Source organism: Aptenodytes forsteri, unplaced genomic scaffold (genome assembly GCF_000699145.1).
Source record: "Aptenodytes forsteri isolate BGI_AS27 unplaced genomic scaffold, ASM69914v1 Scaffold195, whole genome shotgun sequence".
NCBI lineage: Eukaryota > Metazoa > Chordata > Aves > Sphenisciformes > Spheniscidae > Aptenodytes > Aptenodytes forsteri.
In genome coordinates this window covers 2,290,433-2,303,276 of record NW_008795317.1, presented here as the reverse complement: position 1 = coordinate 2,303,276, position 12,844 = coordinate 2,290,433, and the positions used below count along the sequence as shown (strand labels likewise).

Here is a 12,844-nt window from a genome sequence, read left to right as displayed (position 1 = left end):
TAGTTGGAATGGCATAGAATAAGCACACCACTACATGCACAAAAGCAAGCAATCTTACACCGGCAGGGAGACAGACTACTCTGTTGCAATCACTGCTCTCTCAAGAAATATGTTCTGACTAGGAGCTTTGGCTTTAAATCACTAAATCATGCTTGCTTTGTAAAAATGCAGTGTTCCTTGCAATTTCTTTCAGTCTTACAAAATCCCAAATAACATATCTACATCCTACTGCATTCCTTCTTTTATTCCAGGACACAAATTTCAGCTTCTGGAAAAGCTACTTGCGCTTTCTATCATGATACTCCAAAGCATTCAGAATTAGTCATTCAATCTCTATCCAGGCTAAAATGGCTTACTAGAGAAATCTCAGCTTAATAAATTATGTATAAGAATTCTCTCTTTTATGTAGCGTGTGTGATCATTTGAGCTATAACATCATTTATGGCTGCAGCAGAATGAACTGAGCAAATACACTGTGGTACAACCCAGTGTAAGTTAATATTGGTCACAAAGCTCATACACATGGAAAGAAGCAACTGCCAAAACCAGAACGCTTGCAAGTGCTGCCAAAGGCCTTTCACATTCCTAAAGAAGGTGCCAGCAAACTTGCACCTCAACACGAGCAAAAGACAATGACAAGTAGCTGTCATGCAAGCTTCTCTCTTCTTACGCTTCTACTAACCCGGAGCTATGAAGTCCAGGCTGGAAAGCCAGAAGTGTTTAAATATTTGTTGGGGAAACACAGACCTCCGTCCAGCTTGTGAATCCTGCTGCCCTCCAAACCTGCAATATTTCTCTTTCGTCTAGCACACCCTCCGTAAGGGTGACTTTGTCACTTGACCATCCCACATACCCCCAGCAACTACACTCTGGTTCCTCTCCGAGATTCCAAAAACAGAGAGAAACATCAAGTTAACCTGCTTTAATTTCACAACATTGCTACAGCAGGAAGTGCTCTGAGAAATCCTGCCAGCTTCCTTTCAGGTGCAAAGCCCTTGAGTCTGACATACAGCCACCTGCAGCCACAGACTGCAGTTCCAGTTTCTTAAGATGTTGGAGAGAGAGATGTAGCAGCAGATGATTCTCCCCCTGCTTCCAGTTAGATGAAATGTCAACGACTGGCAGAAGAAAGAGTTAATTAAAGGTCTCCTTTCTCTTTCCTTTTAGGAAAAATAAAAAGTTTTCTAAGTCTGAGCTCCAGCCGGAGGTAACTAGACAGCTAATAACTTCAGGAGGGATTTTAGTTGCTTGAGGAAACCGCTTGGGGAGTCACCTGGCAGTGAGCTGACAGTTTTAGAAAAGAGGATATTTCACCAGTGGTTGTCAAGAAAGTGAGTGAAAGTTTCACAGCACAGACACAGACAGCCACGGCATGCCAGGGACACAGCACTGGAAGAGTCTCCCTCAGCCACAAAGTCCTCAGATGTCATGGGCAGTAACATTTCATTACTGCAGCCCCGTTCTAGGGAGGGCAGAAAGGGGACACACAGACAGAAGCGTCATGCCCTCCCAGCTCAGCTCAAAGCACATTCAAGACCGGTAGGAAGAGCAGCACAAGGAATGGAGGGAAGATGCTTTTTACTTTGCCTAAATCCAGCTCTAGAGTTAGCTAAGGTCAAGACCACTTGGTTTTGGTACCTTACAATGTGCCTGCATGTCTGCTTATTTCTGTCACAGTCGTTAGCAGGAGGATCCAGACCCCAGTAAGTGTGGGGGACATCTGTAAGGTCAGCCCTGCTCCCTGGCACCGAGGGGTCTGGGACAGGGAGTCCCATCTCCATGAGGGAAGGGATCACTGGAGGAGACCCAGCAGCCAAGGAATATGTGAACATAGTGAAGGAGTGGACCAATGCGAAAACTCACTTAAGCTGAGTGAAACTTGGCTAGAAAGCACCTTGCACTATGCAGGGAGACTCAGTACCATGGCCAAGTGAAGACATGTGCACCCTGGAAATGGGGACACCTCAGAGGAATAACCAAGTCTAAAAACATACACGAGATCCTTCAGGCAAAAAAATCCCCAAAGCTGCTTTTTCATGTATTTAGAATCTGTATGAATATATTTGGGATGAATATACAGTATCTACACTTCAACTAGTTGAACACTTTTGGAGCCAGAGATGAAACTGTTTATTGAAATGAAAAGTGTAATTCTGGTATTTATATTCCAAAGGATATGCAATACATCACAAACATAACTCACAGAAGGTACCGGTTCATCTGAATTCTACAAAATTCCATTTGCAGAAATAGACCAGGAGAAGTGTTAGAAGCGACAGGCTGGGGAGCTATTTCTAGAAAAGATTCACAGATATTTAAACCAGATTAAATTCTAAACTCTAAAAAGTTGCCTTTTAATGTGCATTATCTGCAATCTCTAAAGTAGTGTACCTTCTATGCATTTCCAAAAGCATATATTATTTACATTACTTAACTTTTGCATTCTGATTGCAATCAGACTTCTTTCAATAAAGTAAATAAAATTAACAGTCTGTTAACCCAGAACCATCAAACTCTCACTTCCATTATCAATCAATGCCACTTTTCTGCTGACTGCAACTCAATTAAAATCCAATTATTTGAATAACTGGATGGAAATTGAAAATGTAAAATGTACCTTTTTATTAGGAACATTTTGTGTAGAAAATTGACAGCACAGGATACTGTGGACTGTGGTTAAAAAGTGTTTTGTAACCTGGGCTGGGAAAAGCTACGCCGATGAACATGGAGGGAAAGAGTGTCACTTCTGGAGTAGGCATTTGATTCTAAAATTGGGACTTGTGGCTCAGAGCAGATCCAAAATGATGCGACTCTGCTAGCGTTACTGTGAGCTTTAAGTGAGTTGGTCCTTCTATGCCTCCAAGTTTGTTATTTCTACTGATGTTAAAAAAAAAAAAAAGTAGTTATATATTCTTAGAATATCTTACCACATTACCCACAGTGTTATTTTAAAATATGCCAGTCAGTGATACCGATGCTTTAGGTGATCTCAATACCAAATTCTTTAACTTCTTTTATTTCTTACATTAATTACACCAGGTAAGAAGCTGGTTTTTAAACTTAGTTTTTAACAGGACATCTCTTAATCTTCTTGCAGCTGTATATCTTCTCCTTGTCCTGCAGGAACTCAATGCCATGTGAAAAAAATGTCCTATGAGGAAATCCTCAAGTATAAATTTGCTTCTTAGTTTTTAATTAAATCAATTTTCTACCAGAGCTTTGATTTATTTGACCAAAGTGTGGATAGCACATTCTTCTTTGCCCAATACTGAAAAGCTGAATTCTTTGACATTGATAACATATGCGGACAGAAAACATCATCACACTATTTTAATTTCAGTATGCCAACTATAGGTATAAAAAAATTTTTTTTAAAAAAATTGATACTCTAGGCTTAAAGTCTAATTTTACAAAACAGACTTCAAAGATGAAAAGGTTTCTATTTTTTCAGGTGTATTTATCTAGGACTTACTTGGCACCTGGAAGTTACCATGGAGAACTGTTTTTAGGAACAAAAAAAATCTCCTATCAAACATATTTGTTTAGCTGATCTCAAGTATCTTTATATCATAATATTTTAAAGCAAGTATAGGTGCTCCAATATATTTATTTTCAATGTAATATTATTGTCTTCTACATATCGATACTAAAAGAAACAAATCTTGATAGAATCAGTCATGTTCATATTACTTTTCCATTGTGATTTCTGTTGTTGACTTTTGTTCCATATATTAGATTTCATACCTTTCCTTCCACTTGCCTTGTAACTTCAGGCAACAGCCCTAACATCTTTTTAGCTGCTTTACAAACTAAAGTTGCAGAAAGTAGTGAACACTGTTTATCACAAGTGCATGACACTTCGCAAATATGCTGGAATTTGTCCACTTCATAGAAACGTAAAATACTTTCACATATATACAGTCCAGCTCCCTATAAAACTAGCACTGAAATAAATACTTATGGCCTTTTGACTCTACATGCTAGCAGTCTCTTAAGCAAGCTCTGAAAAACCTTCTTATAAGAGAGGCTACGAAGAATGCCAGATTTCAAGCAATTCGTTTTTTTCATACAGACAGTCCTTAAAAGTGATCATTTATATGGTGTATGTTAAAAATCAAAGCTACTTACCCTTTTTCTCAAGTTGTAGGTCAAAATGAGATTTCTGGAGAAGGAGTGTGAAAAGGCTGTATAGAACTCCAGCACTTTCTGCAAGGCATCTCTCTTAATCACATGAAGATCACAGTAAGTCAAAGCCCTTACATTAGCACAGGACTGGGCGAGGGTAGACTCCTTCCAGAACACATCACCAAAAACATCTCCTTTGCCTAGAGAAAAGCAGCGGCATTGCTTTCAGTAACAGTACTATTTCTACCAAAAAAATAAAAGAACATATATCTCATTTATGCAGTCAAGGTTCTTCTATTTTATGTGGTCAGAAAAAAATTCTGTCTGGAAAAAAAAAAATCTTTGAAATATTCCATTGATAACCTTTTCCACTATCTTTTTGTTAATTACAACAGCCCAGCAAAATTTCATAAGAATAAATCACAATCAAAAAGCGTTTCATATGACAAGTCCCCTTTAAATATCAGTAAAAGTTTTCCTCTACAAAAAAAAAAAAAAAAAAAAAATCAAGAAAAGCGTTTCATTCTTGTTCACGTTCTCTTCTGATCCTTTTCAAAGAGATTAATTAAGAGGAAATGCTTTTTCCCTTGCTTCTTTTAACTGGCACACAAAGGATTTGTTTTATATCTATGTTGTTGAGTTTTCTTAATCTGGCTAACAATTTTACCCACTATGGTGTCAATAAAACCATCTTGTATAATACGTCAGTGCAGTTACAGGCTGTAACGAAACACTATTACATATCAGTATTAAAGTAAGTTTGCCCTAGTTCGCTACATCATCATCTTTACAACAGTATAAAAGAGCAGATCTCACAACTCTGGCGGCTCTAATGCTTTTCAGCTGGTAAAAGTCGCAACAAAATCTTTCAGTAGTTGTGCATGTGTGCCCCATATAATACAGCAGAGGTTTAAGGTAACAATGTAGTCCAAAACAAGAAGAGTATAGGTTAGTTATCACCAAGATAATACTGACAAGGCAAGAATATTTAGCTGTTACACATCGGAAGAAAGAAAACATCATCGTTTCCTTACAACCTTCCCATGTGCCTGTCTCTATGAGCTTGGGGCAGCCAGTGAAACCCCTACTGAGGAACACTGCAACGAGGGCATTTGCACCAGTCTGGGCACTACAACGCAGGGCAAGTATACCAAAATCTGCCTGAGGAGCAGCCCCCAGTCAGGATTTCACCGGTTATACCCCAGCTCAGGCTGGGCACAAAAGGGAGTGTTCAGGAGAAAGTTACAAGCTCCTTCACAGAGTAACAGTCTTTTTTTTTTCCGTTTTCTGACATATAATGCTAACAAGATAAGAATATTCAGTTGCTACCTTGATAATGAAAAACTACACTGTTCTTATTTTGAACAGTATTTTCCTCTTAAACCTCTGCTGTGGTATATCACCACTGCACATCACTTTTAAGACAAACAACAAAGAAATACATTCACAATGTCTATCAAGTTGTGGTAGGGATGGACCAGATGGTCCCTTGTCTTATAAGTAATACTTTGCCCGTAGCAATTCTTAAAGCCACAGCATCAAAATATATACTAGTTTATTGACTTCACCCGGGCCCTCTTAGATTTCATTCCCTAAATAAATAGTCATGTATGAAAGTCTATATGAAAGTCAAGAGAACTACCATGAGTAAAGAGGTCAAGAAAACTTCTAAATTAAACCCAGAACTCCCATCTCAGCCCTTCAGCTGTACTTCCACCATTACGTAATCCCTTCCATTAGATGATAAGCGTTTTCTCTTTGAGGAGAAGCTATCAGCCTGATGGTAAGCTATGCTGTAGTGCAACAAGCTGCGGTTCACACTGGTTCTTCCACTTCACCATGGAAGACTGGTGCTCTCAGTCTTCCACAAAAGCCCTATGCAGTCCACCTGCCAGAGACCAGTTTAGTCCCTGAACACTTCGGAGGAGCATTGACTATATTTCCATTTTAAATGCATACATACACTGAAACCACCTGTTCCATAAGCACATTTTTTCCCCACAAAGTTAGGCAAAGGCACCACAATGATACCCTTTCTTCCACCTCTAGGCTCTTTACATAGGACAGTGCCAACATCCAGAAATACTACAAAGGCTGCATATCAGTAAGCATGGTGGTAGTCCAATAGCCCGGTGCAGTAAGCAACTTTTCATTTTAATGGCAGACTTTTCACATTTTCAATTATTTAAACATATGCTTTTTCAGTAGATACATTAAAAATGGCCTAAGAAAAAAGCTTCCATGCGCTTAAAATAGATCATCATCTACAAGGCTTTTAGACAGACAAACACACAATATATTCAAAATTGAAGTGAAACAATTTTTATGCACCATAAAAACTGATATGCTTCACTGGGTAAAAATGGATTGTTTGCCTTTGGAATAAATATGCTTTTACTCGCAATCTTCCAGGCAATTAGCTAAACAACTGTTTTAATTAACGCTCTGGAATCTGTCAAGTATTGAAATGTGCCATCACTGATGAGCAACAGTTAGAGCTGGTAGTCCAAGCATAAGGGAGAGGAATTCTAGCTCGTTTCTAAGCGTATTTCTTAACATCTCCAGACAAGTTTCCTTACCTTAAAATGACAATAATTATTTTACTGCCCCACAGTAACGTGAAGAATAATTAGTACAATGCAAGTACAAACAGCATGGTGCCGCTTTGCCCACATATGAAGTGACATACAGCAGAAGTTAGTTACATCTTACTCTTTTTAAAATTTAATTCTGCTTTTCACATAACACAGAAAGACACAACTGTGTCCTTCACCTGTGGCAGCAACCCCAGCTTCCCCTTGCTACTTGTAACTCCCGAAACACTCCCCCTCCTGCAGTTTCCTGCCACCCCAGGGAGCCGCTTCCCTTTGGTGGCAAGAGCAGCACATGAAGGAGCTACATCTGCTGCATTAGAGAACCTGAGTCAAAAACCTCCTTTTACATATAACTCCAGGCTTTATATATTTCACCTTACCTCTGAAGAAAGATTAAAAAGCTAGAGAAATGCAGATGGCTGTTTGTTTGTCAGTACTTTGCATTTTTCATTCCCAGCTTGCTGGATTCCAGACATTTGCCAGGAACACTATCTGTCATCCACTTAAAGTGGATGATCTAAACTTTTACCATCAATCATTGATATTCCCTGCTGGATTTGTGGGCTGAGGACCTTTTCCACCATCAGCTCAATATGCACTAGAAAGCCAAATAGTCTTCTGCCTTTTATGTTTGCTTGTTTGTTTTAATTATAATAACAAGTCCCCAAACCCTGATATATTTAAACACTGAAGAATTATCTTATAAAACCAGCACCTTCTGCTTCCATATTTATTCTTTCCCAACCTTTTCTCCATATCAAATTTGCTATTAATCTTCTAAGTGAAAAGATAATTTCTCTGTTACCACTGCAAATTCAGCCTGAGTCAGGCAAAAGGTCAAGCCACATCCACTCTGTCTCCTGAAAGCAGCACCAGTAATGAAGATCTGACTATTGCAACTTAGCCAAGTGTTTTGCTGATTCTGTTTGAGAAAAGAACCACGCTCGCACATTACAGCTGTATTGCCTTGATGTGCCTACCAGAACAACCCTTAGTTTTTTTACTCCTACAAACAGTAGTATTGAAGAGCTCTCAGACAGAAGATATTCCACCCTACTCTGAAAAACTATGGCTCTATGTGGAATATTTTGACTGATAACCTACTTAGTTCACTTTTGCGTTCTGGGTGTCTGGGATTCGTGGTGCAGTTTTGGTGTGATAGCAGCTGGGTGAGAAGACGAGGCCATGGATTCATGTGCTGAAGGTCTTACAAGTCAGTATGGACTTGGATGGGATTCACACGAATCCATGGGTTTTCAGTACATCAGAAAAAATATTCATGTTAGAATCATTTTCAAATCAATAGTAATAGTTGTTACAGCAGCCAACACCAGAATCTAGCTCAGGTCCCTTCCGGATCTGCCTTCATCTGCATGTTTGAACTATAGAAGAATTGTGATCTGACATAGTCTCAGCAGACCCAAAGATAAGCTAGAATGACCAGACACTGCTTGACGATACCTCAGCAGCAATGCAGCACTAAGCATATCTTGGAAATCAGGTGTTAGCAAATACTGTTATCTGTGATGCTGATCCACACTGGCTGCCGCGCCTGCATGATGACTTTCCCAGCACAGCTCCCCGAAGCACCCACACTGGCCTGCGCCCTCAGGATTTGTTCTCCACCTCCAAGCAGTGGGAGACATCAACTGCTGTAAAGGCAAACGCAGATTCTCTGTGTGTCGGTCTCTATTCTAGGGACTGCTCAATTAAAATGCTGCTGAAATTTAAAAACAAACAAAAAACTTGGCCTGATTTTGCTCTTTTTTTTTTCCTCTCATGAACAGATTTGAACAGAACCAGAGGATCTGAAGTTAGTTCATGTCAGAGGGTCCTACCAACTATATTCAAGCATAATTCCACTAAGGACAGTGTATTTACCCCTAGTGTTCAAAGCCAGTATGACACTTGGGTCAAACCCCCTCTGTGATCACCACGTGTCTATTTGGCTTCAACCGAAAATCTTTCCCTCTCCTCTCTTCTCTCATCTCCTCCTTATCTGAGTAAGGCATGCAATTTAAATTTTCCCCTTTTACAGACAGAAGAAAGATTCAAGGAAAGTAGAGGCACCAGAGCAAAAATAATTTTTCCTCCTGGTGCATTGTTTTAAGGCAATGAATATCTGCCAGCCAGAAAAAAGCAGAACTACCATTTGGCATCAAGGTAAAGTATTCAGTATCCATCCCACAGATAAATTGCACAACTTGACAGCCACTGAATAGCCTGTAGTTTGGTCCTCCAACACAGTACAGCTGGCAGGAGATGATGCATGGAAGTAATTTGCCGCTTTGGATTTTCTTAAGATTTCTCAAGCGCAAACTGAGACATGTAATTAGAAGTGAGTGACCAACTGCACTGCAGAGAATATACTATTTTTCATTAACCAGAGGTTTTAATCACTCTTTTCCTCTAATAAGACCTGAAAGAAAAAAAAGCCAGTGTATCAGTGCCACAGAAACCAAAAGAAGTGTTACAGTGATAATAAACTGAAGTTGCACTTTCAGTCATTTGCCTGGTGCACAACTAGAAACACAGTGTATCTGTTCAAGTTTTAAGACACAGCTTGGCAACATTTTGCAGACAGTTTACCATACAACTGCATCAATTTTCTCTGTTGAAGCATGTTACTGTACAGACAAAATAAAAACATTTATTTTAGAGCAGGGATGAGTAGCAACAACATGAATTAGTTACAGCTAAAATTTCTATTATAATTAATGTGTTTATTTGTCTCTCTGAATAGACCGTGGATTATATTTCACTACTTGACTTACTGTGATGAGAAGATGACTTTTAAAACCTCAACTGGGCCCTACTAGGCTTATTCACAAAAAGCTAGGTGGCTTCACCAGAATCTTAACCATTTATCCTTATTTGCTTTTTAATGGTTACTGTAAAAAAACGTTATAAATATGTGGCCAGTTTGTACAAACTCAGAAGACATGGAAGTTGTCAGCTCAAATAACGAGAGTCACAAATGTATTTGAATTTATTTGCATAGGTTAAGTAATAGGAAAAACACAGCTCAGTCTGTTGTCATTGCATGGACAGCGCTAGTTCTCTGATCAAAAAACCCATATGAGAGACTCAAATTGCAATATCCTCAGAGTTATTCCCCAATGACTTAGAAACCAGCTTCACGTTATGGCTATAGCTTGAAGTTTACATTAAAGCCCAAAAATTTGATTTTTTTTTTTTTTTATTTCATACAAAAGCATTCAAAGAGTTTCAAATGGTGGATTTTGCCTTCTGAAATATATAAAGTAAATATTTTGAAAACCTCACAAAGTTCATAGCTACAGTATACTTCATTTTATTTAGTATTTCTAGCAACTCCTTGAGGATAATTTAACAGTGTTTCAGAAACATACCTCTGAAAAAATTTAATTTGAAACTTGAAGAAAACAAAGAAAACTAAGTGTTCCATGAAAATTTTTTTTATTTTATTTTTTTTAACCTGGCTTTTCAGAGAATAAAAATTACTCTTCTTCCTCCAAAATTCTGAAACAGAAACAAAACCCTACCCAAAACAAAAATGAAAATTAATTCAGTGGTTCACCTGCCAGAAATCAGGGCCTTTATAGAAACCCGGGTTCGATTTCTTTGTTAAATTATAATTTCTACCTCTTCACATCTCTGTTTGGAGTACGCAGACAAGCGTGATGGGCAAGCCTTCCTAACACAGCCTAAGTTATCAAGGAACATGCTGGAACAGAGAGACTCATCTCTACCACATCTCAATTTCAGCTGCCAGGGCATCACAGATCACTGTTGCCAGCAACCTGCCAGATATTACCATCTTCTAAAGGGGACTTCTTGCACATGTGGTGGTGTCAGACTACTTAAGACCACATTATGCAAAGTTGCATAAATCTGTAACAATAAAACATGAAACCGTAGAAAAATAATCAACTAATTTGAAGTGCCAAGAAGTTCACAACTGAGGCCTCTATTCACAGGGAATACCTCTCTTCCCCAGTTATCCCAGCAAGTTATTCATCAAGTATTTTAAAAATCTATTTCTCCAATACCCTGCACAGTCTTAGACCACCTACAGATATCACTGGACAGGGCCTTTGGTGATTCCTACTTTTAATGCTCTGCCAGAAGTTAGACATAGAACAAGTAACGTCTGGCTGAAGTCTCAAAATAGGCAACTCCTGATGTCAACTGACACTACATTTTCTGGATGTCTGGAGCACAGGAATAAGGAATACTCTCTGTCTAAAAACACCATTTGGAATAAACATATATTTCCTCAACAAAAGTTTCAGTGCTGCTCCTACATCCACTGTGAAATTAAAATTTTGTATTAATGTAAACCTCTTTATGCCAATGTCTTAAAAAGTTTAGCCTGATCTCCACTTCTAATTCTTTTGCTAATAGTGTGCTTGGACACGCATTGAGGAAATCAGACTTTTAAATTGCTCCTTCAGTTGATGTTCACTGAATTACTTCATAGAAACATGCAACTGGTCTGACCTGCCTATATATGTCAACCTAAAAAAATCCCCAAAACTTTAAACTATAAATAGAAAAAGTACAATAGAACTACTGATGATAAAGCTGGATTTTAATTTCAGTCATTCCTTTTTCAAAGCACCGCTGGACATGTTATAGTCTTATTCAATAGCACAAACAATGCTGTGACATTAGACCATAGAATCGTTTAGGTTGGAAAAGACCTTTAAGATCATCGAGTCCAGCCGTTAACCTAGCACTGCCAAGTCCACCACTAAACCATGTCCCTAAGCACCACATCTACACGTCTTTTAAATACCTCCAGGGATGGGGACTCCACCACTTCCCTGGGCAGCCTGTTCCAATGCTTTACAACCCTTTCGGCAAAGAAATTTTGCCTCACATCCAATCTAAAGCTCCCCTGGCACAACTTGAGGCCGTTAACTCTCATCCTATCGCTTGTTACTTGGGAGAAGAGACCGACACCCACCTTGCTACAACCTCCTTTCAGGTAGTTGTAGAGAGCGATGAGGTCTCCCCTCAGCCTCCTTTTCTCCAGGCTAAACAGTCCCAGTTCCCTCAGCCGCTCCTCATAAGACTTGTTCTCCAGACCTTGTAGTGCGGGGCCCAAAACTGAACACAGTATTCGAGGTGCGGCCTCACCAGTGCTGAGTACAGGGGCACGATCACTTCCCTGCTCCTGCTGGCCACACTATTTCTGATACAGGCCAGGATGCCATTGGCCTTCTTGGCCGCCTGGGCACACTGCCAGCTCGTGTTCAGCCAGCTGTCGACCAACACCCCCAGGTCCTCTTCCACCGGGCAGCTTTCCAGCCACTCTTCCCCAAGCCTGTAGCGTTGCAGGCTTGTAGGGTTGTTGTCATCCAAGTGCAGGACCTGGCACTTAGCCTTGTTGAACGTCATAAAATTAGCCTTGGCCCATCGATCCAGCCTGCCCAGATCCCTCTGCAGAGCCTTCCTACCCTCAAGCAGATCAACACTCCCGCCCAACTTGGAGTCATCTGCAAACTTACTGAGGGAGCACTCGATCCCTCATCCAGATCATTGATAAAGATATTAAAAAGAACCTGCCCCAATACTGAGCCCTGGCGAACACCACTTATGACCCACCACCAACCGGATTTAACTCCATTAACCACAACTCTTCGGGCCCGGACATCCAGACAGTTTTTTTACCCAGCGAGGAGTACACCTGTCCAAGCCATGAGCAGCCAGTTTCTCCAGGAGAATGATGTGGGAAATGGTGTCAAAGGCTTTACTAAAGTCTAGGTAGACCACATCCACAGCCTTTCCCTCATCCACTAAGCAGGTCACCTTTTCATAGAAGGAGATCAGGTTAGTCAAGCAGGACCTACCCTTCATAAACCCATGGTGACTGGGCATGATCACCTGGTTGTCCTGTACATGCCGTGTGGTGGCACTCAAGATGATCTGCTCCATAACCTTTCCCGGCACCAAGGTCAGACTACAGGCCTGTAGTTCCCCAGATCCTCCTTCTGGCCCTTCCTGTAGATGGGTGTCACGTTTGCTAACCTCCAGTCAACTGGGACCTCCCCCGTTAACCAGGACTGCTGATAAATGATGGAGAGCGGCTTGGCAAGCACCTCCGCCAGCTCCCTCAGCACTCTCAGGTGGATCCCATC

At 40.2% G+C, this 12,844-nt stretch overlaps 1 protein-coding gene across 1 annotated transcript in view; it reads right to left on the bottom strand.

The window, feature by feature from the left end:
• KCNH1 (potassium voltage-gated channel subfamily H member 1) overlaps positions 1-12,844 on the bottom strand; it is a 202,665-nt gene that overhangs the window by 96,558 nt on the left and 93,263 nt on the right. Inside the window, exon 10 of the mRNA XM_009279630.2 lies at positions 4,129-4,325. Within this exon, the coding sequence (XP_009277905.2) occupies positions 4,129-4,325 (197 nt within the window). The remainder of the gene's footprint in view (positions 1-4,128; positions 4,326-12,844) is intronic.